The 27,965-nt window shown below is 49.1% G+C and overlaps 1 protein-coding gene across 1 annotated transcript; it reads left to right on the top strand.

Moving 5' to 3' along the window:
* Window positions 1-688: 688 nt before the first annotated feature.
* On the top strand, window positions 689-27,066 carry WDTC1 (WD and tetratricopeptide repeats 1). Its single transcript, XM_086479268.1, has 16 exons — window positions 689-761; window positions 8,065-8,212; window positions 10,345-10,428; window positions 11,319-11,365; window positions 12,543-12,654; window positions 13,350-13,537; window positions 14,210-14,392; window positions 14,725-14,819; window positions 15,866-15,981; window positions 17,116-17,191; window positions 18,945-19,041; window positions 20,222-20,395; window positions 23,648-23,883; window positions 24,243-24,411; window positions 24,834-25,026; window positions 25,174-27,066. Exons 2-16 carry the CDS (start codon window positions 8,105-8,107, stop codon window positions 25,369-25,371), a joined length of 2,076 nt encoding a protein of 691 aa, XP_086335394.1. The 5' UTR covers window positions 689-761; window positions 8,065-8,104; the 3' UTR covers window positions 25,372-27,066.
* The last annotated feature ends 899 nt before the right edge of the window (window positions 27,067-27,965 follow it).

The following is a 27,965-nucleotide window of genomic DNA, read 5'->3' as shown; positions in this document are numbered from 1 at the left end:
CCCGGGCACCCTCTGGGGTGAATTTGTGAGGCAGCTGGGGCCCAGGCCCTGCTGCGGCCTGCGAGCTGAGGGGATCCAGGCCCAGCCAGGGCTGGATTGAAGCAGTCCCCGGGCTTGGGAAAGAGAGAAAGAGGAAGAGGAGCCGCGGAAGGGAATGGCGGGAAGGGCAGAGGGATGTGGCCGAGCCCTGAGGCTCCAGCGCCACGGACAAAGTCCCCCCGAAGCCGACGGCCATCCCTCCCTCCGCGAACTACAACTCCCAGCAGCCCCTTCGCGCCGCCGCGCTCCCGCCCACTCCCCCTCCGACTGGCCGAGCTCCCATGAAGACCTCTGCCCTTTCCCGTTGGCTCGGGAAACCGTCAATCACGAGGTGGCGGCCGCCGGGAGGACAGGACGAGGAAGTATTCCCGAAAGCGACTTACGCCGTTTACGTGAAGTCGGAGTTGCTGCGGGTGCGAAGGGGGTGGTGGCGCAGTTGGCGTGGCGCATGCGCAGAGCTGAGCGGGGAGAGCGGCGGCGGGGGGTGCTGCTGAGCCCCGGACAGCTGGAGGGGGTAAACAGGGGAGGGGGCGGGGGGGCACGGCCGGGGCCTAGGCCGGGCCGCGCCTGAGGGCCCTCCCCGCACCCCGGGGACGGTGCCCGACACCTCCGGGGTCCCTTTGCCTCGTTCCCCTCCGCTCGGTCCCTCTCTCCCCCCCTCGCATGGATGGAGCCTCGCAACTTCCAGTGCCCGCTGCGCCCGCACCCGCGAGGCCTGACAGGTAACGGCCCCGCCGGCCGGCCGGGCCCCGCCCGCCCTCGCAGCCCCTCCTCCCTGTCAGATATCCCCTCCGTACCCCCTTCCCTGTCAGCTACACCACCACCCCCCCCCACGCCTCTTATCTCCCTTTCTTGTCAGTTTTTCTCCCCGCACCCCCTGCTCTCCCCCCCTTTGCTGTCAGTTACCCCCACTCCTTATCTCCCTGCCGGGCTTCCCCCCCTCCCCCTTTGCCAGGAGCCTGACCCCATCCCTCTTAAGAAGCCCTCCTTTATCCAGCCCTACCCCCCTGGCCCATCATCCCCCATTTTCCCCATCCCTTCTGCCTGCCCTCCCCCTCTAACGAAGCACCTCTTTCCCCCCAGCCCTGCTGATACCTGCATCCTCTGGCTGGTACCTACCCGCCTGCCAGGTTCAGCCCCTGCTTTTTGCCTTCTCTTTCCCCTCCCACAGCTGGCACTGCCTTGTCCTCACTTTCCTCTCCACTTTCCTGAGGGCTGACTCTGCACTGCTCCCTCCTCTGCTCACCTTTCCCTCACTAAAGCCTTCAGGTGAAACTTTCCCCTGCCCCAGTGGGTGTCCTGCAGCTCCTTTCCTTGGAGAGGTTATCAGCCTTTCCTCCTCTGCTGGCTAAACTCCCCGCTGGAGGTACTGGGCCATGTGGGTCTTGGCATTGGACTGTTACTTGTGCTGGGCTGAGGTGTTGTCTTGCATCTTCCTTTTCTTCCTGTGGATGGTTGTGTCAGCTGGAGGATGGAGGGTGGAGGTAGGATGCCAGCTTAGGAGGCTGCTGCCTGAGCTGTAACTGCCATGTGGGCCAGTGTCTCTGGGCATATCAAAGTTTCCCTGACACTACTGTCCTCTTGTGCTGCATCTGTCAGGTTTCAGGTCCTACCTCTTCTCCTGTCCACCTCTGTCATAAGCAGCTCCTTCCTCTGTTGTTGGCTGGCTCCGTGTTCTGAGCCATCTGTCCTGGGGAGCGACTGCTGTGCCTGGCAACTCCTTCAGCTGTAGCAAAACCTTCTTTTTACGAGGTGTCTGCTGCTAACCAGGTCATTTCCTCTTGTTTCTCTATGTTTTTTAAAAAATTCTACCTGTTTATATGTATATATTTTAATTTGATCCATGACCTTTTGGAAAGTCAAGGTAAAGAGGATAGGGAAAATAAGTTGTGAGACTAAAGCAGCCTGCTGAGTTGGGTCCCAGGTGGTATTTGGATGGGTGAAGTAATTTATAGATGCTTAAGGGAAGGGTCATAGGAATCTTCCTTAGGGATGAGTTGTGTATCTGCAAGGCTTGTAACGTGTGGAGTGCTGCTTTTTCCAATGACCTTGAATTTGGAGACTGAGAAACTTGGGCACATCTGAACAGTCAGGAATTGGATTGCTTATTTAAGATTGCTGATTTAAGGATGAGTCCTGCTGCTTCGTGGAGTTCTGTAGCGTTGCTGGAGCTTTTCTGAAGGGCAGTGGTGCCCAGGTTTGAACTTTGAAGCCCACGTCGGCGGGGCACTTCTCTGTGTCAGCGCGGTGCTGTGGATGTAGGTGAGGTCAGGGGGTGGGTGTAGGTGGTTCTGTGAAGGGAAAATACATTCAAGCAGAGGCACAACCCCACAAATCCTGGCTGTGTTGGGACTGTTCAATATCAAACAGACTGAATTGTTCACGTTCTCGATGTCAAGGCTTTGCTTCCAGACTTAGAGCGAGTGTTTCAGGAAAATTAGAAGAGCCAGCTGGGGAAAGTCAGAAAATTTTATCACTCCCCTTCCTTCCCATACTCCAGAGCACCCTTTGAAAGCGCACTTTTCCAGGAGCTTAAGGGGCTCTTAAGTTCCTGTCAGTGTAAATACAGCCTAGCAGATTTTGAGCCCACAGCCTGCAGAAATCTGTGGCTTGTTAATTTTTGACTGCAGATTTAAAGGCCAAGTGTTGCGAAAGTTCTTTTTCTGCCTCTGGAGCTTTGCGTGGCAGGAGCAGAAGAGTTCACCAGCTAACTGCAGGTGGGATGGTCCTCTTCATGCTTCAGCGTGTAGTTCGAGAAGAGGCTGTTACTGTGGATGAGGTGACAGCTTTAACTGGATCCCAGGTTTTTAGTCCTGTCTGGGGTATTCCAGGCAGGTTTGGAACAGTGAGGGATGAGGGAAGGTTGTCCTTGCTTGGAATTGAGATGATCTTGAAGGTTGACAGAGAAACGTGCTCCAGTGTCATCTAATAAATGACCAAAAAAGGTCCTGGTGATCTCTTACGTGTAGCCAAAGTGAAGCTGCTTGTGGGGTCATCCCTGGTAGCGATAGCGCAGATTTATCCTGAATTGTTCCTTGTCGCTGGGGCTTAATCCTCTCATTTCATCCTGAGTTGGTTGCGCAGGTTTAGTTGAAAGCCAGAGAACTGCACAAATGGTTTAAGGAACAATGTATCCAAAAGTGAACAGAATTTGTACAGCGGTTGTGCTGAAACAAAAAAAACCCAGAGGTTTTGCTGAAAGAGGAACATCCTGTACCAATTTACATGCCTTTAGTGGTAACAAATGGCCAGACTCTTTGAAAGGGTTTCATGATTGGAAGCTGTTATGTGTCTAAGTAATCAGAGGTGCAGTTTATTCTTCTCTGATTATTTTTTTTTTTGTTTTTTTTTTTCCTACAAATCTTAGGGGATTTTATGCTTTATGCCAGGGTCAGCTTCTGATGTAATTGCAGCCTGTGGATCCACGTGTGCAGTGGTGGGTCAGTGCAGTCTTTAGCATTAAAAGCCCTTGTTTTATAGTGGGAGCTTTGCATGTATCAACTGGTAACTCCTGAACTGGGTAAATGTCACATTCATGGTGAATGTGAGTCTGGGATTGTGACTGGTTGTGACTAATGGACAAAGTTGGACCTGGAATGAGAATTTGGGACTTGTTAATTCTTTGTCTGTGATTCCATGGTCATTTAAGGTTGCCAAAGTCTTTGCAGCTGTGGTTTCTTTCTGCTGAATACCTGTTGAGCAACAAAAAATATCCCTGTGAAAGCAAGGAGGGCTTCTAGAGTCACCTCGGCCAAGCACACACGTATACTCCGGGAGGGTTTTAAGCATTTTACAACATTCAGTCGCCAAACCAAGCCCTGTGTAGGCAAAAGGGACATCTTAGGTTCGTGCAATCCTGTTTGACTGTCTTTTTCCAAGCCTGTCCTTTTTTTTTTAATGATCAAATGCTACAAAGTGTGCACCAGCATCTTGGTTACACCAGACCCTGAACAATTTGCTAGCATGGCCTTGGATGCTGGTATCGGTATGTTCAAAGTCAATTTTGCATCAGTTGCTTTGTTTTAAACTCTGGCTTATTCTGCTTTGTCAACCAAAGGGCTGATTTCACAGATGATTGTATCTTTTAAGAAATAAAGTTAAGATGTGCTGATCCCTTGTTGAGAGCTGCCGAGCAACGATCTGTCGAGAACACCTCTGAGTTACCGCAGCTGGCAATGACCCGCCCAGAGAGCTGGGAAGCTCCACAACACACCTGTCATCCTCAAAACACGCGCAGGAACAGCAAGCTCCTCTGTATTGCAGCGCTCCCCTGGCCAGTGTGTGCTTCAGAGTTCCAGAAGGTGTAAAATGCTGTGGAGGAGAGGAGACAAGACTTTGTCAGAGAGCAAGGGAATTTGAGTCTTTCTTAAGGAGTGGTAGGTTTTGGGGGGTTTGGGTGTTTGTTCCCTCAGAGCATCCTGCTCATACAGTCAAAGAGTGGATTTACAGTGTATTAGTAGTTTTGCAGTAACTTCTTCAGCACTAAACTGGCTTCTTGGTACGGGTTATTTACGTCTGTAGAGTGTGGGAGATCTGTCTTTCGATGAACACTCATTTCTCCATGTGTGTCCTTCAGATTATTTGGTGCCGTTTTCTTGCTAGGTAGGAGTTGAATGAGAAGGAGCTGTTTAGAAATTAGCCATGACTAGAGGTAGAAAATGTGACAAAAATACTTCCAGGGGTTTTAAGAGAGCAGTGGGGCATTTTTCAGTTGGGAAGTGACTGCCTGCTTGGCTCTGGCATGGTGTTAGGCCTCCTTGGGGTCCTAAGATCAAAACAAAACTGCTCTTAAAGAGGAAGACAAGCAGTGCCTGCCTGGCAGGGAAGAAGAAGAGTTAGTTGGATGCTGCTTGGAGAGAGGAGACTGTGGACAGAGTCTGGGAACGTTGTAGGGAAGCACTAAGAGTGGAAAGCTGCAGACAAGAGTGAGGCGCTGAGATCTGCTGGAGTCTTGTCCCTCGTGTCTCTTGATGATGTACGTTGGGTTAATAGATCATTCACTTCTCTGGAAAAAGTTGTTTAACTGTCACCAGTCACTGGTCACAGGTTCCTGCAGAGAAGTGCTCTGTGGGGTCAGGTGGCTGGTGTGTTTAATAGGGCTGTGTGGAGGAGGAGGAGGAAGGGAGCCTCGGGATATACTCTTAAAGATGAGAAGACCTTGAGTTTAGTCCAGTGAGTACCAGTTGCCTGAGGGGTGAGCTGCTGAGGTGTTTCCGAGCGATGGAAGGTCCCTCTGCCCTGTTGCAGCTACGGATGGAGAAAACACTGTGTATCCTGGAGGGTTTGTTTAAGGAGGCCAGTCTGTGGGGATCCAGCCTAGGAGAAGGGCAGGTGGAGGCTTGTTGGCTGGAAAGGGTGCCTGGAGGAGAGAGGTCACAGATACGATTCATCCCTGCACGTTTAGTCTATCCAAACTTGAAGCTGCTTTTTGAGTGAGCAGTCCTCTCGCTTGCAGAACTTAGCAGAAAAGTGTGTCTGGAAACCACGTCCTCGTGGCTGTCACCAGCAGCGTAGCTTCTTTAGCCCAGCTGGCCTTGGGCACGAGTAGCGATGGGTCTGTCCTGGCTCCCCCCCGTTCACCTCTGAGCTGCAGAGTCAGCAGGATCCACCTGCCCTTGTGCCGAGGGGCTTTGCTGCTTCCTCTCCTTCCCACCCTTGTGAGCCGTCCGTGGGGGCCGTTGTTGTCACCCCCTTATAGACGCCATCTCCGTAAAGAGGCAAAGCAATACCTGCGCTAAGCTCGTGGGGAGAGCCGGAGGATAGGTATCAAAATCTGATGGCTTAATCAGACTACTCCAAGAATTAGTGTGAAATCCTGATGATCAAATGCAGTCACAGTGCTGCCTCTTGCTCTTAAGCCTGGGAGTGCAGCAGCTACTACTTATCGTGGGAGTGAGTGAGGTTAAAGATGCTTAAAACATGAGGTGTGTTCCTGGGCGAGCACGCCAGCTTTCCTGGTGCTGCTTCTGGAGTAAAAGGAATGTGGATTCAATACATACATGGTGGAGAAATGCATATATGCTAGCTCAGCGTCAGCCTGGCCGGTGGATTTTAGGGGAGCCCCAATTTATGCACTAAAACAGATGATGGGACCCAAGAAATCTCAGCTGATTGCTCCAGCATCTGGGGGTGCGAGTTGAGCTGCTTCTGCTGCCGTGGTGAACTCAAGATGTGTGGCAGAGGCTGACTGGGCACGTCTGCTGCAGAACCTAGACTTGGACAGTGGTGGGTTTGGCCTGCCATGTGTCCATCTGGGCTTTGAATCGGGCCTGGTGAACGTACGGCCTCGTTAGCCCTCACTGGGCATGGACTGGGAGCAGGCTGGCCGCGCAGGGTCCCCGCCTCGTCCTGACTCACCTCGCGTTCAAGGCCTACGCTCTCGTTGTGGGTGTTTTATTAATTTTGTTCTCATCATACTGGATGGAACTGGAGTGCCGTACAAATGGAACTGGAGTACATCTGTGAGGGCTGCTTGACTTTTGCCAGCTGCAGTAGGGAGGTTCACCTTCAGAGACGTACAAAGAGCTGTGCCTTTTCTCTGTGTTGTATTGGGGAGATGCTATGGCTACCCTAAAAATCCTGCTTAGGAGCCCACTGCAAGGAAATCCAATCTTCAGTTGGTTTGTGTGGCTTTTCTTGCTATCTGTAGGTCCAACAACCTCTCTGTGCTCCCTGCGGAGCTGCACAGAGGAGCCAGCTCTGTTAGGAAAGCGATCCCAACTTCCACTTTGGACGGACTCTGCTTTCCGTGAGGAAACGTGAGTTCTCAGTACTTCCTACCCATGAGGAAAAGCTTGCATGCTGACAGGTTTTTTGAAAGCAAATTGAAGCTGAAGCCCAGGGCTTTGCGGATCCTGGGGTGCAGGAGCCTCGTGGGTTTGCTCTGGAGGACGGTTGCAGGGCCCTGAAATCGCTAATGGTGGAAGCCCTGGCTTTGCAGCAACCTGATAGAGGAACCGGTAGAGAATCAGGCAGGGTTTGTCAAAACTTCTGCCTGACCTCAGCGGAGTTATTTGTTGCTGCGTTTCTGTGAAATGTTCTTGTTTCAATGAATCAGCATTTCCTCATTCAAAAGAGAACTCGTTTGAAAATTTTGGCTTGTTCTGCTTGTGAATGTTTGAAGAGAATTTAAAACTATTGGGCTACGTGGGGCAAAATGAGTGTTTAAGTTTGGGGTTTTTTTAATTTATTTTTAAAAAGGACTGTAGAAATAGCAAGATGGGACAGCACAGGGCCTGCAGTATGTAAATGAGGTGAATTACATCATTTCTCAGAGACTGACTGGTCCTTTGCTAGGCAGCCTGTCCGGAACGGCGATTGTGACAGTCACTCTGCAATTTCAATGTTTTCAAGGAAGTGTAGCTGATGCTATGGGGTTTAAATGATTTAGGTTAGTGCGTTAAATATGAAACTCCACTAAGAGTGTGGAAAACTCTAATTTCTCCTGGAAGTACAACTTTAAACGATCACCCTTTTTTCTGTTGCTAATGTAACTGGGTGTTCAGGTGATCGTGTCACCTCATGGTTGGCTGTTGCGATTTCTAAGGAGCACTTTTGGGTTTTTTTTTTTTTGGCTGATAATCAGATGTAGTAAATGAGAGAGAGGAGGTGGCCAAAAATATCGATGCCTTGTTTATTCACAATATAAAAAGTCTTGTTGGTTGCTGAGTTTGGGAAACGTGAAACTGGACACGAGTGGGGACGTGTAATGGTGGGAGGCAAGCTGTGAGACAGGGTGCTACCCTGGGCTTGCAGGGGCTGGGCTGGCACAGGAATCCGGCTTTTCTTGGCTGATGAAGTGCTGGAGTTCTGCTGGTTGTGAATTTCTCCGCAAACTGGGGCTGACCTCCTAAGTCAGATGTTCTTCAGTCTTACGTTGTTCCTTCCCATCCTTGAGTTTCCTTTATACGAAACTTTTCGGTTCGTAGCCACCGCTGTTTTTTGAAAAGAAAGTGCTTGACATCATATATGAACGGCCTAATACACTTGTATGCCTGCTTTTGTTCCCTCCCTGTTGTCCTGCAGGTAATTAAATGCCCTTAGTGTGGATCTTTGCTCTGTTGGCATGCTTGGATGCACAGCAGCTCTTCCGATAGCTTCTTTTCGTCTGCCCCATTGCAAGAAGATGGCAAAAGCAAACATTACCAGAGACATCATCCACAGACAGATCAAGGTATGTGTTAGCCGAGTGTTTGCTCGTGTTGGGTGGAGAGCAGATAGAGAATCGGTGTTCACGTACTCACATTGTTGCCTTGACTTCTGTAAAGATCTCTGCTACTTACGCCCTGATAAGCTGTGTAAGAAGCTTAAGAGAACAAACACATAGGACCTATCACTGTCCTTAATGAAGGGCTGGGATGAAGTATGGCATAACAGGAATACGGTTCTTCTCCCTAGCGGGAGCGCACCGTGTTAATTTGACATCAGCAGGTCTGTTCCTTTTGAGTACAACGTTGAAGAGAGAAAGATGGCTACTTGTGTTTGGGCACCACAAAGGACCCTTAGCTAGCTTCCCTCGTGAGTTTTCTGTCTGCTTCTTTATGTGTTCTCTTCGTGTGATCTTGCCATCAAAGGTATTTTCTGACTGTAGCAAAGCTAATGATCTCTGTCTCAGTCTCCTTCTGTCTCTTTTTCTTTCAAGAGTGGTGTGTTGCTTCCTTTGTGAAGGGAAAAGCTTCTATGGTGGTCGGATCAGTCGTCTGATGGCTGCATTTGTGAAATCTCTCTTCACGTGAAAGGGCTAGCTACAGCAGACACAATAGGCAATTATTACTGGGACTCAGAGGCCTTAAATCATTTGCAGCTTTGCTGGTAATCAGCATTCACGAAAAGTGGTCTGTTAGTGGCCAAAATAAGGAACTAGGAGTTTGAATGCTCACTTTGCAGTTTGGTACCAAACTTTGTATTATAAGCTTGTAATTTAATCCATGTGCAAAGATTTATTTTGCTGCTCTAACAAGGAAGGGATGGTTCCGTGGTTAGAGCATTAGCTTGGGATTTTTTCGCGCTGTCTGCTCTGTTAGACTTTCATGTGTGACCTTGGGAAGATTGCAAAGTCTGACAGTTCCTTGTAGGAAAAGCAATATCCTACCGCACAGACCTCACAGAGCCGCTGAAGTTGCCAGAGCAAGGCAATTACAACTGCAGCACCTTGCACTGGGCCTAGCAGTGATTTGGGAATGCTGTCCGTAAAGATCTGCCAAGGGGTTTGAAGTTTGTAATGGAAGTTACTACAAAGAAGCCTGTTTTGTTTTGCTTTTCCTCCAGTCCCCTTATATCCGTCTCCATTTTGTTTTCAAATAGCCTCTGTTGTGTGGAGTTCATTACTTCACAGTGGTCTGCAGAGCTGTAATGTCTGCAGAGCTGGTTCCTCGTGTCTGCTCTGTGACCACAAACGTGTTCCTGGTACCATCAGTGTAATTTTTGACGTTAGTGTTCTCATCTATAAGTGGTGATGCCAAAGGCTTAAGCTGTCTTCGCTTGACTATAGCATGGCATGGGACGGGACCGAGGCTGGATTAGGTCCTAGGAAGGAATCTCCTTGGACATTAGATGTTCCATCCCAAAAACGACTTGCATTCCCTTTTCTTCATGCCTGCCTCTGCGGTTGGCCTTCTTTCATCGAAGCCATCTGCTGATGCATCTGTGAACCCTGTGAGATCGCAGGGGAAACAACTGTCCTGCTTTTCCTCACCTTCATTTGTACTGACGCAGTTCTGTGGCAGCTGTTCCCTTCCCTGTAGAGCAGGCTGTGCTGTGGTACTGCAGCTACGTGCTCCTCCTCCGTTGCTGATGAAATAAGCCGTCTCTAAAGGATCCTGTCCAGTTATGTTCCCCAATACTTTGCCCCGTGGTGGTGGTGGTGCCTCAGGACGGATCCTGTGTAGTGGCAGACTTCTCCTGAGCGGCTGGGGTCTTGTACCACAGTCCTTGGGAGTGAGTGGCTTCTGAAATCCTTGCCAAGGGGTAAAGACAGGCGTTCCCAAGCTCTTCTGTATCTTCTGTTTCTGGCTCAGCGTAGGCAACTTCTTCTGTCTTCATGTGGGCCTCTCAAACCTTGTCTTGGCTACCCAGCTGGAGCCTGGCAATTAGAGAAACAACATTTTAAACCAATTCAGGGGCAAGGATTACAAACTGCGTGCCTGGAGATGATGCGAACGATGTCTCCCTACTACGGGACAGGTACCTGGTGCTGCGGACACCCCAGTACCTGGCAAGGTCCCTGCTTGATTTTTCAAGTTCTGGAATCTTCTCTTAGAGGAGTGTTTTGTTTGTTGTAGTCAGTGTGATGTTTGCTTTGTGCAGGAGAGGGGTGCGCTGGGCTTCGAACGGCACTATCATGTCACCGATCCGTTCATTCGACGCCTGGGCCTGGAGGCAGAATTGCAGGTGAGTAGGCAGCGCTCGAAGACCAAACTGAGCTGCTTGTCGTACAACTTGCCGCAGAAAGGACAACGTGCAGGAGTGTATGGGATAGACGCTGATTGCTTAGTCCCCTAAACTGCATTAGAGCCAGGAATAGCTTGGTGAGTTCTTGTGTGAGCTTTTGGCATTACCTCGTGCCCCTACGAGAGAGCCTTTACTGGGTGTGTATCGGCTAATCCCGGCAGTGGTGCCTGAAGAAGGCACTTGTCACCTGTTCAGGATACTCAGCTCTACTGCTGAAGAGTGTAACGTGTTGCCTAAAGAACAGGTTGTTGTATTGCAGCCTGACACAGCTTAAAAAGATCTCAAGATTATCTCGGTTTGGGGGAGGAAAGGATTCTTTTGTCCCCCTTTTCAATTGCATCTCCCGTATCAAATGCTGCTTAATGCTCCCCTAGCCTTTCCTGGTACAGTTGTTAGTTAATTTGGATGAAGATGGGCGATACAGCCACCCAGCAGCAAGGTGTTTCTGAAAGAGTTATCAAAAGTGCATTTTCCCCACGTTCCCAGAGCACGTGTACGTGTTATTTGTCAGCCTAGCCAAGGGCTGTTGGAGCAAAGTCACCTTTCCACGTGTACAGCAGGATTTCATCTGTAGCCTCTGAGGCTAAACTGCCATTTTATTCCACGTTACCTTTTTCTACCCCAACTGCTATAGCGTGTCTGTCTTTTCTGGAGGTGCTTCTCTGCCGTGTGGGTGGTTTTTTGCAGGGTTGGAGTAAAAAAACCTGCTGGTGTTGGAACAAGTTGTTATGTGTGGGGAGCTTGCTGTGTCCTTGTCTTGGAACAGCTCTCTTTGATAAGTCTGTAGTTTGTGTAATACCTTCTTCCCTTTTTTGATTTTGTTTCCTCAGGGTCACTCTGGGTGTGTCAACTGTCTAGAATGGAATGAAAAAGGAGAGTAAGTACGTGGCTTGAGTCAGGGGATCAACAAACTGATAACCCCAGGTTCTCCCGAGAGTAGGATGTAGGTCATCTTATCATAAGCAGCTGCTTCCATTCCTAGTAAAGTGGAGCTCGCGCTTGAAGTTTCGAACTGTAGTAGAGCTCACGCTTCAAAAGAAGCTTTATTTTGTTAAATATATCTGGATATTATTAGAAATGCCCCTTTAGTGAGTTCAGAAGGGAAATGGTCAGACTAAGAAGTGGAGATTGAAGGCTGCTTCTCTTCTCTTAAGTGGTATTATGGATTATAATGGATCTTTAGGATTTGCCCAGCTGGTAGCGACATTTCCCCACCCCCTTCACCATGCTGTTAAAAGCTTCTGCTGGGGGACAAATATATAAGAGAGGGAGGTAGAGCGTTTACCCCTCTGCCCTTTTAGAGGGAAACTAAACATAAGAGCATTTCCGTTAACCAAGTGGAATAAAGAGAAATGGCTGGATGGAAGGAAAAGCGTATATTTCTTGACATGCCTCTTACAAGATCCACAGTCTCCTGTTTGATACTCTTCAGAATTCTTTACCAGTGAAAATTTCAGGTCTGGCTACAAGGAAATAAGTTTAAAACAGCTAATAGTTGCAGACAGCAAATTATTTTGCTTCAAATGAAGTTAGATGTAGGAGGCAGACAGCGCCTTGCAATCCTGCTGCCGCACCCTGCCCTTAAAAGCAGTCTGTGAATCACTAAATGAGCCCTGGCTTGGGGCTGCTTGGGCACATCCGAAGTCCAGGAATGAATGCCTTGGCTTGGGTTCGGGGATGATGTGGAGCGGTTGATGCAGCCAGGCTCATACGGAAAATGGAGGCCCTGCATTTTGTTGTTGACCAAATGCTCCCATTGTTTTCCCCTGCGCCATCTGAATCTGTGGTGAGCTGGTTCAATGAGCTAAACCAACGAAAACCACTCGCTGTATTTTTCTGTGGAGTTTGATATTTGGCTGGTTTAACTCCCTGAACTGGCTGAATGGATTGGCACACGGGGAGCAACCAGAACACAGAGCTGAGAAGAGAGAGGAAGTGAGCTGCTTAGGGCTGAATTAACTTAATGGCTGTCTGTGGTCAAACCACTCTAAGAAATTGGTCATAGCTTAGAACAAAGGAATACATGATGCATAGTTCTCTTCTGTTTCTTTCAGCTTGTTGGCCTCTGGCTCTGATGACCAGCATACCATTGTCTGGGATCCTCTGCACCACAAGAAGCTCCTTTCTATGCACACAGGACATACTGCAAACATCTTTTCTGTCAAGGTATATGGTTAGAAGGAATGAACGGCTGACAAAATTGTCAGCCTTGATAGGACAGGAGGGAATGGCCTTAAGTTGCACCAGGGGAGGTTTAGATTGGATATGAGGAAAAATTTCCTTACTGAAAGAGTGGTCAAGCGTTGGAACGGGCTGCCCAGGGAGATGGTGGAGTCACCATCCCTGGAGGTGTTCGAAGAACTTGTAGTTGTGGCACTTGGGGACATGGTTTAGTGGGCATGGTGTTGACGATTGGACTTGATGATCTTAGGGGTCTTTTTTAAGCTTAATGACTTTATGATTCTGTGAACTTATGAACCTAAGCAGCAAGAGAACAGAGCCTTGCTGGAAAACGTGTTCCTGCAAGCAACCCCCACCCCCCAATAATGTCAGGAAAAAAAAGTGCGTCAAAACCAATACCTGCACTTTTGAGTTTATGCAGCTCCCAGGCTTATCTCATTCTTTCTGTAAATTCAAAGGAAATGGCTGTAGCAAATTGTGAGGTGAAGAGACCGTTTTGGGTGCTACCGTAGCTGGTGACTCTTGAGTGTGCACACTGGCACGTGTGTAATGTCGGTAATAACGTGGGTCAGCCTGTGTTCCTAAAGCAAGGTGCTCTGACCTGCCAGGAGAGCTCCCTGATGTCTGTGTGAACAGCCTCGGCGCCTCTTGAGTCTGAATGTCAAACCTGTCTCCCCCAGTTCTTGCCGCATTCGGGGGATCGGATCCTCATCACGGGAGCTGCGGATTCCAAGGTGCATGTCCATGACTTGACTGTCAAGGAGACCATCCACATGTTTGGAGATCACACCAACAGGGTGAAGCGGATTGCCACGGCTCCCATGTGGCCTAACACCTTCTGGAGTGCAGCAGAAGATGGGCTAATCAGGTATGGAACTCTAGTTGTTCTGCCCCAAAGTTAATTGGATTAGGATCCATCGCAGAATGTACTGTGCAGAGATCTGAAGAGAGACTGTCTCTGTACTAAAGAGCTTAAGCTAATCTCTCCCTTTGCTGAAACTGGAAGGATTCGTCTTGAAACGTAGACTCCTCTCATAAATACTTTCCTCAGCTCCTCCGTTTCCCTCCGCTGAAAAGGGAGGCCAAGAAAGGAACGGCCATGTCACATGGAAGGGAGATACAACACCGGGAGACGTTTCCCTCCAGAGTCATTGAGACTCTTAGGTGAATAATGTTACTACGAGAGCCTGTTCCACTTTTGATACAAGCTACTGTTTGCGAGGTCGTGACTTGGGGGTTAATTTGGAACTTGGATGAATCTGTGTGCGTTATAGAGCAGGTTTTAATGGTTGTCCTGCTATTGAGGCCTAGTGTGTACTGAACTAAGGTGCTCCCAGGAAGCTGTGGCACAAATGACTGTTAATGTCGTTCGTGTCATCACTTCATGCACGAGGCAGATAATTAAGTGTAGGTCGCTACGGAGCAGTATAAATGTGCTGCTTTGAGTGATCTCCAGTCTGGTCACCATGGAAAGCTAACCTCTCTCTTAATGCTGCCTCCGCTCCCTAGTGACACGCGTGGCTCTCTCTTCCCTTTGCAGACAGTACGACCTGCGAGAGAACAGCAAACGTTCAGAAGTGCTGATAGACCTGACAGAGTACTGCGGGCAGCTGGTGGAGGCCAAATGCCTGACGGTCAACCCCCAAGATAACAACTACTTAGCAGTGGGGGCAAGCGGACCCTTTGTGCGGCTCTATGACATCCGCATGATCCACAACCACAGGTAACGGCAACCGGCTTCCCTGGGCCTGCTGGGCCCAGACGTGAGCGGTACGGAAACCTGTTCAAGGCTCTGGTGGGAAGCGGGAGTGGCAACAATTTGGCGCTCACCTGACTTGCTGTGAAGTTTTACCTTTACCTGTGGAGCTTTTCTGTCACCCACAGTCTTTTTTTTGGTCTGTGTGAGTACTCTGGGGTGGTGTGAGGCAGGCTTGTGGCTGTGCAGCTCTGTCGGCCTCAGGCCTTGCCCTTGTGTGTGGGCAAGAAGCGCCCATGTAGATCAGGCTTCCAGCAGTTGAATCCTGTGATTGTAAGAGTGTTCTTCTTTCTGGCTAGGAAAAGCATGAAGCAGAGTCCTTCAGCTGGAGTGCACACGTTCTGTGACCGACAGAAACCCCTCCCGGATGGTGCGGCGCAGTACTACGTGGCAGGTATTGGGACCTGTGCCGGGGGTGACTGGTGGGACTCTAATGCCTGAAGAAGCAGAGTTCTGCCCATCACACGAGAAACCAATGCTTGGAAGAGTTCTTCTCTGATACAGGGGTGTTCCGTGGAACTGCAGTTTATTTCACTTCCATGCTGTGAATTCTTGCTTGTGTTCCCTGCCCGCTTGCCCTGGTTTGGCAGTGGTGTGTGCTGGTGAGCTGGCCGCCCTCTTGGCTAGCGTAGATGTCTTCTTGCACTTTTATTGGAAAGCCAAGGATTGGATAACCTGGGTGCTGTAGGCTTTCTGCTGGAACTGGTCCCAGCAAGGCTGCTGTTCAAAATCTTTTTGGCACACAAGTGGCTTGTCCTCATCCTGCAGATAAAGAATCAATGATGCAGTACCTGGGCAATCTAGATGACATTCTTTTCTCCAGCGCTCATTATTTACTATCTTTTTTTTCCCTAAAATGTTTGGTTTTTTAAAAAGTATTTTAGACCAGCATGTTCAGCAGACCAATTTTGACAGTCTTGCTTCTGATGAGTCTCACTAGAGGATTTCTCAGGTCCCCTGAATTGGTCATGCAACACATCTGCTGTCTGAAGCGAAAGAACCTGCGTGTGAGCTGAATATTTAGGAGCCTTGGTTTGGTTGTGCTAAGGGCTTTATTAAGGAAACCCGATGAGAGCATTGAAGGTGGAGGTATTCGCTCGCAGATGGTCACAAATCACAGAAGCCCAGTTGTAGTGAATCCCTAAAACTGAGCTTTGCTGGGTTCTGCAGAGTTCAGTGTTCGCAAGCTAGCTATAATCCAGTCTTCCCTTCCTACGGAGAAGGCCTTGCAGAACTGGTGTCTGGAACTTGTGAGAAGGCAGCTATGTCCATCCACGTGTTTTGGTGGCTGGTGGAAGGGTTCAATAAACAGCAGTAGGAAATGGAAAATGGCTTAGGTGGACGCTGTCCTAACAACCCCTTGTGAAAGGGAGCAGCTGGGGCGGGCAAAGACAACGGTTCCTGGTTATGCTAATACGTGTGGACCTCTTCTCTCCACAGGGCACCTCCCAGTGAAGCTTCCGGACTACAACAACCGGCTGAGAGTTCTGGTGGCCACGTACGTCACCTTCAGTCCTGATGGCACTGAGCTCTTGGTCAACATGGGAGGGGAGCAGGTAAGGAGACGGCTGAAGTTTGGCAGGAACCTTCACATTCGGTTGTGTTTGGGTCACCGTACGTTGTTGTGTGTTCTTTGAAAACAGGTATAGCAACTTCCCTGTGGGTAGTATGATTGATTTTTAAACTGCTTTCTGATTCATTCAGACTAAATGCTTGGTATTAGGGATTTAGTTGTGCTACCACTGATGAAATTTGAACATTATTCTGTTCTGGTTTTCATATTTCACTCTCTGGAAGAGGGGAAAAAACCAGTTCTGGAACTGACCTTTGCTGACGTAGGAAAGATCTCATAACTCATTCTTGAAACATCGAACTGCTTCTGTAATAGAATCTGGTGAATAAGGAACTTAGAGAAGGCAAGGCCTTCACCTGGAATATTGATTGCTTTAATTTTAAGCGCTGGGTGATATTCATGGATCTTCTGTAAAGCCTATCAGTGAAATGAGAAAATCCTCCTGACAGCATTAATCAGCATGGATTAAGCAGGACCTTCGCTTGTGGGCAGGTTACTCTGTGGTTGTCCTCTACAGAGCTCGCATGTGCACTCATTCTGTTTAAGAGGAGGTGCTGAGTTAGAGGAACTGTAGGTCTGATCTGGGCTGTCAGTTCCTATACCAGTACAGTTTTAAAGCCCCAGCTTTGCAGGGCTGCTTTTCCTAAGTTTCTCAGGAAAGCGTGGTTTCCTCATAAAGAGGCTTTTGCCTTGGTTTAGCATACCACCTCTTTTCTGTCAGTAAATGTTTGATTTCTTCATGATCACTGTGTCAATTAAGTAGTTGAAGTACCTTATTGGAGCTGAAGCTTTTTGAGCAGGTTGGTTTGTGGTCAGGTTGTCTTTTAAGTTCTGTAGGTGTGGAGAAGGCTTTCTTACCTCTTGAGTAAGACAAGGCTCCTATTTCTCAGCCTTATTCTTTCTGAGCCCAGTGCTGGAATGGAACATGCCACTGGTACTGCTGTCATCCTATGGGGACCTGTCTATATAGAAGATACCCAGTTTGAAAATTGGAAATAGCAAAACACAAACGTGGAACCATATACCCATGTAGCCCTGTTTTATTTCTGTGACTTGAGCATCGACGTTTCACTGACTTTTTTTTTTGTTTTGTTTATTCTCTTTCTTCGTTCCTCAGGTCTATTTGTTTGACCTAACATACAAACAGCGACCATACACATTTCTCCTTCCAAAGAAGTGCCATACTTCAGGGGGTAAGTATGATGCTGTCGTGAAAGTGAGTGGAAGGCAGAGTGAAATCACATACTACACAACTCTCTTTTTTACAGGTTGCAGCCCAGTCTGGGCAGGAACTAGGAACATGAAGTAGGGTATTGCTGTTCTTGGCTGTTTCTGCAGTGCAGCTCATACCCTGAGTTCTAAAACCCTTCTAGGGAGTGACAAAACGTGTGTCTTCAGGGGAGAAGTGAGCTGTTGAGAGGTGTATGCGTGTGTGAACTAAGGAGAATCCTTAAAGCTCTGCACAAAGGATAAAGTAGACTTCACAGAGTGGTTGAGGTCCTGGTATCCTGCCTTCAAGTAAGGAGGAAAACTTTGAGGACAGGCCTGGAAATGGTAGATTGTTTTTATTTTTTTTAAAAAACTTATTAGTGAAAAGTAGAATACGTCTGTTATCCCTTTATACACCCATTAGGAAGGAGGCAGAGCAATCTCTTCCCTAGTCTTAAGAATCTGGCCTGGCACTAATATCCCTCCTGGTGGTGAGATAGCTGAATCAAAGAGTCATTTATTTGATGAGTAAGTATATCCCGAAGCCTTTTTATTCCTGGCCCTGTTTCTTAGAGGGCCTGTTTGTGCACAGATATTGCAGGCAATACGCAGTGGATGGCTGCAGCATTGCTCCCCGGGCAGAGGCTGACTCTTATCAAGGGAGTGTTCCCTGCTCAGCCCCTTCCCTGTTCCCGGAGTGCTCTGGCGGAGGTTGATTTGTGTACTCAGCATGCCTTAGGCCTTAATCTACCACTCACATCCTGGTAGCAAATATATGCCCTGCCTGCCTTTCTGTTCTGCCTTGAATGCTGTGGGTGATCCACGCTGTGGTATCTGGTGAGGTCACGCTTTCAATGGCAGAACAGGGTTTGAACAGGCTCACAGAGGTGCAGTTGCAGCAAACGCTCCACCCTGTCGGGCCCAGAAAGTTCAGGCAAAGGCTGCGAAAAGGCGGTGTCAGTAGGAAGGCTGAGCTGCGTGTGCACGCCTGTCTCTGCCCACTGAAGGCTCCCAGCAGTTCGGTAGATGGGTTGGACAGTGTCCCTGGTTTCCCAGCCGCAGGAGCCCTCCCCATTGCAAGATAAAAGGCAGTTTGTAAAAATTTAAGCAGCTATCGAAACGGCAGATGATGTGGCTGCGTGACCTTCAGAGGATTACTTCGGCTTGTAACGGCTCCCTGAGCAATAGGGTGAGAAAGGAAAGGAAGAGAGCATCTGGAATTCCTTGACTGCATTCCTCCAGTGGTTCTGCTCATCCTCCTTGTTCTATTGAATGTTCAACAACTTACCTCTACGATTCTTTATCTGAATCCAAAAGACAAAGTTACTGATGTGACTAAATACTTCTGCAGTTTTGCCTGTCAGGCTTCTGGCGATCAGTCAGGCACTGATTATGGCCCAGACTCAGTCTGAAGGCTGTTCGGTTCAACCTGCCCTCTCTCTGTGTGCGTATACTTCATTCCGTGTGTATCTAGTTTTCTGTTCTGGAGTTGCATTGCGAAGGCTCCCGCAGAGATTTTGCAGTAAATGTGAGAAGGCAAATCCAGGTGGCTGGAGGAGGTGGGGCGTGTGGAATCGTGGAAGTTTTAGTTCTGCTTGGAATGGGCCTGTGGTGTTAGCTCGGCTCTGCTGTAAAATAGCACCGTGAAGCTTCAGATACTAGTTTGTATAATCTACACTGATACTTACCATGGCTGTATATATATATATATATATTTTTTTTTCCCCTAACCTTCAGAAGTGCAGAATGGAAAAACCTCTACCAATGGAGTGTCGAACGGCATCCATCTCCACAGCAATGGCTTCCGCTTGTCGGAAGGAAGAGCACACGTGAGGTAAGGGGACAGCTCAGCCTGCATGAAAGCCCCGCGGCTTTATTCTTGTCCTCTTCCTCCTGGCAGGGTTAGATGCTGCTGAAGAAGGTGTGAAGTGCAAATCACTTGGCGTGCTGACTTGATTGTCAGGTGGCCTCTGTTTTAGGAGCTGTGGTTTGCTTCTGGCATGTGGGCTGTGACCAAGAGTCAGATGAGGCAAGAGTGTCCTGGGAGAAACGTGAAGATTTCTCCCCTCATGATGAATTACTGCAGACAAAACTAAGAAATGACTTTTCAGGCCTGGAAGCAAGGTGTTCTTGGTTGTCCTGAGCAGTTGTTACTCTCTGACCTGCAAGAACTCTGTCTTAGTTAACGGGAGAGGCTGTCAGGTCGAAAGAGCCTTGCTTTCCTTTGCCATTTTTTGGGGCACCTGCCTGCTGCAAACTGAACTGAAGCAGCCAACATTGCTTTATGACAATGACACTGGAGTCATTACTCCTGCAGTCTGCATGTGAGCTAGGAATGGGTGGAGGGCCCTCTGCTATTGTTCCTGCTGCTTGCTCTCTTTAAGAGGAGAATGCAGTTGGGGCTAAGCAGAAGCTGACTTGAAGCATGTCCTGCTGTTTTTCCTCCGGCTGATGAGACATGGTTAAAAGTCAAGACACAGTTGCTTAATACCATATATGGGTAGTCTAGGTTCCACCAAAGTCACTTTGTTGAATGTTTTCAGCTTGTTTCCTCTAGATGGCCCCTCCAGCACGGCAGCAGAGTTGTGGCTGGAATTTTGGGTTTCTGAGTATGGGCCTGGTGCAGCCCTGTGAACTCAGATGCTTGGTTTCCTTCTCAATTTGCATTCTGTTATACATTGCTAAAAGAGGATTAGAAACGTTGTTTATGCAGTCAAAGCAAAGACATAGTGGTGAAGTCTGAGGGATTAGATGCTTAAAATACCCACTGTTCAATTTTGAGTGTACGTCTGTATGCGAAGAAGACATGGAAGCAGTCAAGTGGTGGTCAAAAAGAAACCTTCCTCCCAAACTGAGGTTGTTCAGGGTCTCTTCTGCCTTTTTCTGAAACTTTTGGTATTAGCTAATGCTTGCTGGGACTTGCTAAGCTAGAACAAAACACTGCAGCCGTTTAGTTGGAGTTAAGAGTGTTAGCACGTGAGACTTACCTGTGCTCCTTTCTTCTTTCCCTTCAGTCCCCAAGTGGAGTTACCTCCATACCTGGAGAGAATCAAGCAACAAGCCAACGAGGCTTTTGCTTGCCAGCTGTGGACTCAAGCCATCCAGCTGTACAGCAAAGCAGTCCAGAAAGCCCCCAACAATGCCATGCTGTATGGAAACAGAGCTGCTGCCTACATGAAGCGCAAGTGGTAAGGAAGCAGGGAATATCAGAGGGTTTAGTGTCACAGGCACTGCTGGTGCTTGACTTCCAAGTGCCACGGACACCATGTTGTCCACTGCAAAGCACCTGGCTTCCCTGTGTGCGGAGCAGGGTTGGGGTTATTGGATCAAGCTGTAAGTGGGTTGCCTCTGGCACAAAACAAGGGGCTCGCACAGCAGCACGTGTTGGGAAAATTACAGCCGCAGAGACCGCGCAGGCAAGCGCAGCTGGTAGTAGCTCATCATTTTTGCCTACTGGCATGCTGAGTAATGTTCTGTTCCTTTCCTGTTGAAAAAGAAACCAAAAATCCACTTCTGAGTAACAGCATTATGAGCGTCTCCAAGGGTGTTTGTGTTTCTTTGGGTAGTTCTGATCTGCATTAGAGTATGGCTCTGAATCTGCTGTCAACAGATGAGGTAATGGTTACTGTGCTTTATAACTTCGTATCTCGTGACAGAAGGTTGCTGTAGGACTGCCTGGAGTTGCTTTGGCTGCTGCTTTAGCCAAGTAACTAGTACTGCAGATGGATGTGACCTGGTGGTTCCCGTCTTACCCCAGCTAACCCTCGTTCCCCTTGACTGGAAACAAACCGCTCTGAGGGATCTGGGGAGGTGGCAGCTGGTGCCTCAGAGTCTGGGAGAGGTTCTGTCTTGAGTGTTGCAAAATACGCCGTTAGCCTCTGCAGTAGGTAATGTCCTCCCTGACCAACAGCCAGAGCTGCATCTGCAAGATACAGCCGAGTTATTTTAGTGTCTGTCCCCTTGAGCAGAATAAGACTGAGTAGCATGACTTGCCGCTAACATATTTAAAATAGTTGTGGTCCTTCATCTACATTTGCTTTGTGAGGATATCCTTCTCCTCTCCCTGCTGAAATCCCCAGTATGAATTCTCCTATCTTCTTGCCAAGATAAAGAGCAGCCAGCAGTTGTGACTGTTGGTAACTGGCCTACTGGCTGTTTTGCAATAGCAGAGATTTGGGAGCTGCCTCAAAAAGACCTCAGTGTTCAGAGGGAGAAGAACAATAGGTTAAGATTAAGGAATGGAAGACAGAAGCTGAGTGCTGATTTCATAAATGACATTTTTCTTATAGGAATTGTTTTTTCCCGAAGGATGTTGGCAGATCTGAACCTTTCTGTGTGTCAGCTAGTGCTTTGCTACAGTTTTCAGTAGCAGGAAGATGTGAAAATATATGCACAATGGGTTTGTGTGGCATGCAATGATTAGAATTTAAATAGTACTGAGCCAGTATCTTCTCAGGTGCAGAAAAGACAGGGCACTTTTCTGCTAGGAACAGCTACTGGTGTGTGGCAGAAGGTGGCTGGGATGTCACTGAGGAGGGCGGCGAAGCAGTTGGCCAGTGACCCACGCTGAACCACCGTGTGTCTCTAAGGTGTCCTTCCCGTGTGGAGCAGGAACAGCTCTAGGCCACCCTGCAGAATGCTGCAGGTCTTGCTTTGGCGTCATTCGCTGAATAACAGAGAGATCTAGAAAAAAAAAAGAAAGAGAAAGGTCTGTAATTTCCTAACCTTCCCCAACCTTCCCTTGCTCATCTCCTGGAAGATGCTACTCATACTCTTAAGGCTGTCCTTTTAAAATTTGCTCATCAGAGCCAACTGCATCACTCTCCAGATTGCTTTTAGCAGTCTGTGTTGACAGTGCTGAGCTGGTTTCTAGTTAAGAGCATTTTTGCACAAGCTGAGTCAAACCTGTAACAATGGGAGAAGTCGGCGCCTGCTTTACATCTCAACGTGTACATTTTCACACCAGCCTGTTGGGCTGACACCGGTAGTTGAGGTTGAAGGATTTTTGAGGGTGGCAAAGCGGCTAATAGCCCTGTCAGCTCTGAAAATGTGAGATACCCGTCTGTCATCCTAACAGGTAACTGGCATTCCCTCTTTCTTTGGATAAAAGTGGCCTGATGCTGTGCATCCAGCCTCCTGGATTAACACAGACACAGTGCTGCAAAGACAGCCCTGGAGAACCATGTTCCTTCTGCTCTGCTGCAGCTCTCCTGGACAAGGCACTCCACCTTCTGTACTGTGCTAGCGAGCTGTGACGTGTGGCCAGTCTCCACCTAGACGGGAGGGAGCAGTAGGATGAACGGTTTGCAGAATGTGCTTGTGGCACTGAATAAGCACAGCTTAGCATGTAACCCAAAGTTTTGGAGCTCCCTCTAATGAGTAGAGGGCACAGGAGCACAGTCCTCCCTGACAAAAGCTCCACGAGGTCTAAAATTGTCACCTAGGGGAAGGTACAGGGCGATTCGCCCCCTTCCCCTTGGGACTGTTTCAGACTTTGGTAGGTGCAGTGCACATAGGTTACAGGTATGAAATTATTGTTATTATTCTTGTTGTTGTTATTATTCTTCATATTATTATTCATATGGAGACTCGGCACTCTCTCAAGCCGAGTTGTGGTGCCTCTGAACAGTTTAGGCTCGATGCTGGTACACCAGGCGTGTCAGTTCTCAGCCTCTGTCAGTCTGAACTGCATAAGAACATGTAAGGCTCGTCAGGTCTCTCCTGCTTCCAGAGCACAAGCAAAGGCATCCTCGTTGCCACAGCCGTGGAGCTTGGGGAAGTCAAGCATAGTCTCCAGTAACTGTAAATCAGAGATAAATATCTGTTACGATACCAGTCTACTGTAACGCTTATTTCTAAAACTTAAAGGTTTTTCCTCTAAAGATGAGAAGAGACTGCTGCTTTAGATGTTTGTCCATCAGGGCTATGAAGTGTGGTGGTTCTGTAGCTCCTTCTTGAGGGCTACAAGTGGCTGTGGGCAGGGAAACGTGCTGCCACGCTGTGCGTCCACCAAGGGGCACGCGTGAGCTGCCGTGCTCCGAGGAGGCCCCGCTCGCCTTGCAGGAGAGGCCTTGTGTCTGCTTGGCCAGAGGGCTTGTGCATCCTCCATCTTCAAAGGGCTTCCCTAAACGCCTGGTATCAGTGAGCTCTGCTCTGTCGGATTTAAAATGGCAGGTCAAGACTTGCAGGGCTTCCCTGTGCGGTCACGTTGCGGGGCTGCCTGGGTACGTGGGGAGGTGCATTCAAGAGCCTGGGCTTGGTCAGAGGGTGCCCCTGAGAAACTGCAAATGCTGTTAGTACGTGAGCTTGTGGGGTGTCCGCTTGTGTGGAGCGAGCTGGAAACAGCAAGCTGTGGAGTGAAAGGAGGGCTTGGAGACAGCGGTGGGAAACGTGTGCTGTTCCTGCTTGGGCTTTCTCACGCGCTGCTGCCTTTTCTTCAGGGATGGGGACCATTACGATGCTCTAAGAGACTGCTTGAAGGCCATATCCTTGAATCCGTGCCACCTGAAGGCCCATTTCCGTCTTGCCCGCTGTCTCTTTGAACTCAAGTACGTGGCAGAAGCGCTGGAGTGTCTGGATGACTTTAAAGGGAAGTTTCCAGAACAAGCCCATAGCAGTGCCTGCGATGCCCTGGATAGAGACATCAATGCAGCCCTCTTCTCCAAGAGCGATAACGGTGAGTGCCGACGCTCCGCGTGGTTCTTCAAGGTTATACTAAAATCTAATGGTCAGACAAGGAATATTCTCGTTAAACTGCCCCTCTGAAGGAAAGCTCCGACTCCTGAGAGAGATGGATTGTTACTGGGCACAAAAACTTCTTTCCTTCTGCCTGGCTCTAGTTCACTCTTGAGCGAGAGGATGATGAAAGGAGTCTGATGGGCCCAGGAGATAATCTGGAAGGAAGCTTGTGCTCTAAGCCCTGCTCCCTGCTGGAATTGTCCTTAACTCTTCTCTAAAGCTGTTTGTTAGGGTCTCTGTCTGCTTAGAACACGTTCCCCTCCAAATTGTGATGAGGGAAATCTGTTGTCCTTCCAGCTGAAGACAAGAAAGGGGGTGGCCCCATCCGGCTGCGAGCCACAGGCCGCAAGGATTCCATCTCAGAGGACGAGATGGTGCTGAGGGAGCGCAGCTACGACTACAAATTCCGATATTGTGGCCACTGTAACACTACTACAGACATCAAAGAGGCCAATTTCTTTGGCAGGTATGTTGGCAGAGCGTAATAGGGATGCAGGACAGGAGTGTGAGCAGCAGCAGAGTGCTCTCTTCCGTCGGATAAAGCCTCGTGCGTAGCCCCACGTGACTGTTGACAAAATGACGCTGACACTGGTTTGCAGGGTTGAAAAAGATGACAGAAACCCTCCTCCTCGTGTGGCTGCCTGAATAGGTGGTTCAGTAGCAGATCCACCGAGGACCTGGTTGGGCTAGCGTTTCAGAAAAGCCATTTGGGATTGAAAACGTGAATCCTGGGGATGGAGGGAACCAACACAGAAAGCTTTATCTGGATCCATAAGCGTGAGGGGTGGCAGCCTGCTGATTGTAGAAGCCAACTGAGATTCTCATGTCTGCTAGAGACTAGCTTTGGCTCTGAGCTGTGATCTCCAGTCTCTGCTCCTCTCACCCTAGCAATGCACAGTACATAGTCAGTGGGTCAGACGACGGCTCCTTCTTCATCTGGGAGAAAGAAACCACCAACCTTGTTAGAGTGCTGCAGGGAGACGAGTCGATTGTGAATTGTCTCCAGCCTCATCCCAGTTACTGCTTCCTGGCCACCAGCGGCATTGACCCAGTTGTACGACTGTGGAACCCTCGGCCAGAGGTAAGAGCTGCGGTGAACAGCCTCTCTTCTTGTCATGAGATGTAACACATCCTGGTCTTCCCAACTGGGATTTCTTGATAGTGGCAGCAGCAGTAACAGCCCCTCTTTGGTCCCAAGCGCTGACTTCTCTCCCTCCTTGCCTTGCAGAGCGAAACCCTTAATGGCCGCGTGGTTGTAGACATGGAAGGTGCTTCCCAAGCTAACCAGAGACGCATGAATGCGGACCCGCTGGAGGTGATGTTGCTGAACATGGGGTACCGGATTACAGGACTGACCAGTGGTGGGGCTGGAGGCTCAGATGATGAAGACAGCTCAGAGGGGCAAGTCCAGTGCCGGCCCAGCTAAAACAGAACTGCCTCTCCTTCCTCTAATTGTTTGGCTGAAAGGGAACCTAGTTTCCTTGGTCCTGAACTTTCTCTGATGAATGACTGCACTGTTTCGCACTATGCACAGAGTAGGACAAGCTGGCAGGGGCAGGAGCGGCCGTCTCTTTAAACCATCGCCACCATCTCCTCCTCCTCCTCCCGTCACGCTACTGAGCAGCATGGCAGTGCAGTCTGGGGTTTGCCTTTAGTGGAATTTAGTCCCAACAGGGGTTTTTTTGAGTTGTCTGTGAGCAGTGTAAGCTGGTGAGTCTTTTTCCAGAGCTGCCGTATGATCTGGTGCAGGGGGGTGTGTGCTGCCTTCATGCATTTGCAGAGGGGACGTTAAATTCCTGAATAAAATACAAACCTAGGGCAGGGGTTATGGAATTCATTTACTGCAGTGATCTTGGTCTTGAAAGCTTGACTCTGCTTTTGTGCTACCAGCCTGTCTAGACGCCCCTGGTTTAGGGTTGTTAGCCATGAAACACTTTCGTCCCATAACACCTTTCTTCTGGCTTCCATCTCTTAACATGTTGTCACCAGATGTAGCCGTGTTGTTTTAAGGACTGGATATTGCCCGTCTTGTCCCTGGGCATCTGTCTTAGTTGATGAATCAGTGAAGGCACTGAGTCTGTGCAGCTCAACAGGGCAGGATGTGCTTGCCCGGCTCCAATACTTTCTTCTGTCGTCTCTGAGCCCACGGAGAAAGTTGACAGCAACGGGAGCAGGTTTGATCAGAGGCCTAGGACTCGTGTAGCTAAAGTCCCTGAGGAAAGGGGCTGGTAACAGCACTCTTCCAGAGCTTCTCTCTCCGTTGCCCAAAACGTGTGTAGCTGTATTCACCTTCTCCTCTCCATGTCACCTGTGCTGGAGCCGAGAACGTTGCCCCCGTGTATATGTTGCAACTGAATTTTCGAGCTTTTTAGCAGCGTTTCTGTACAGTCAGCTGCTCTGTCTTGGCCAAGGTGGGCCTCCTCCGCCTCGTGGTTGGTGTAACATCTGATGGATTAGTGGTCCTCTCAGGTACCCTCCTTCCTCTTCCCGCTCTCCACACGCTGACTCTGGCTGCAAAGCCAGGAGCACACCTGGAAATGCAGCACTGTACTTCCATTCCTTCCCCTCTCGTCTAACGTGCAGCCCTGGTTTTTTCCTCTTGCAGTTGCCAAACACTAAATATCAAATAGATCTTACGCAGCTGTGCTACAACCAAATCCGAAGAGGTTGGGTTTGTTTTTTTAGTTTCTAGGACTATCAACTAAGACCAAAGAGCCCCTGGAGATCTTAACTGCTCTGCGCTGTCTCGTATCTCGTACTGCTGAAGGTCTGAACATGCTAGCCTTGGTCCCAGGGGTGTGAGATGTGTGTCTGGGAGCGTGTGCGCATGTGTGTGTGCTGCATTAGGGCTGTTCTTCCATGTGGTGCAATCCCTGGTCTTCCTGTTCCTGCTGGGGAAAGATGAGAGGCCTCCCTTTCCTCCTCTGGCTGCTTCTGGCTGCCAGGCGTTGATGAGAGAGACTGCGCAGTGCTGGCTGATCGAGGTAACTGGCTGCTTCTCCCTTCCAGAACAGTCCTTAGGAGATGAGCGAGGAGGAGGGAGAGAGGTCACAGAGTCTCGTAGCTGGCAGAGTCTCTCCAAGGACACTGTTCCCTGCTTGGAGAGATCCCCCACGTCCCTCCCCCCCCCCCCCCCCCCCTTCCAGTCACAGTGGAGCTAACTGGGACCTGATCTCTGCCCCTCAAAGACGTCCATCTGCTCTTTCCTGTGTGGGTGAACCTGAGCCTTAGCGAACCCCAGTCTTGTGGGAACATGCCCCTGGCCGCCCAGAAACGTCTGGCTGCCCCTGGGCCGTGATGGCAGGCTCGCCCTCCGTCTCCTGCTGGAGCAGAGCTCTCCTGGGACAGATTGTCCCTTGGCTGCTGAGGGCACGTTGGCTTGTTCCCGTGCAGCCCCAGCACGGTAGATGTGGGGCCGCTTGGTTGTGTACAGGCTCCCCCACCCCAGGTGTACCCCAGCACTCAATGCTCTTCAAAACCCAGAGACAGCAGACAATTCTTCTCACTTGGGTGGCTTTTTGACATGGTCTGGCCTTTGCTTTTTTTTGCTTAAGGCTTTCCTACCAGACGCATCCTCTTTTTTTTTTTTCTTTTCCCTTTTCTCCTCCCACTCAAACTTTTTTTTCAGCTTTCAGTAGACAATGTCTGCAGACTTTGATTTTTTTTTTATTTTTTTTTTTTTTTGTTAAACTGAGAGACTGAGATGGAAAGCTCTGAAGAGAACAGACCTCTCCCTCCCCATTCACCTTTTGCTGTGGCAGCTATTTTTTGTTGTTTTTTTACCCTTGTGAGACAGTGCAGCTCTTTTACCTGCCAGTTGCAGTGTGAAAGCTACAAGATTCCCTGCCTCTGCAGTGGTTTGCTTTTTTTTAATGGCTGCTTTGGTTAAAAAAAAAAAAAAAAAAAGATAAATAATAATGGGAGAGAAGGGGAAGGAAAAATCTTTCTGCCTCTGGCCCCTTTTCCCCTTTTCGTGGGCAGATTACCTGCTTTGCCGCTTGTTAATGAGGAAATTTGTAT

Source organism: Leptosomus discolor, chromosome Z, assembly GCF_034619465.1.
Source record: "Leptosomus discolor isolate bLepDis1 chromosome Z, bLepDis1.hap2, whole genome shotgun sequence".
NCBI lineage: Eukaryota > Metazoa > Chordata > Aves > Leptosomiformes > Leptosomidae > Leptosomus > Leptosomus discolor.
This window is presented reverse-complemented; position numbering and strand designations above follow the sequence as displayed.

Coding starts and splice junctions, on each gene's coding strand:
- WDTC1 (XM_086479268.1), top strand. CDS start 8,105: ATGCTTGGATGCACAGCAGCTCTTCCGATAGCTTCTTTTCGTCTGCCC. Junction 14,393..14,724: donor CGCATGATCCACAACCACAG/GTAACGGCAACC, acceptor CTTTCTGGCTAG/GAAAAGCATGAAGCAGAGTC. Junction 17,192..18,944: donor GAAGTGCCATACTTCAGGGG/GTAAGTATGATG, acceptor CCTAACCTTCAG/AAGTGCAGAATGGAAAAACC.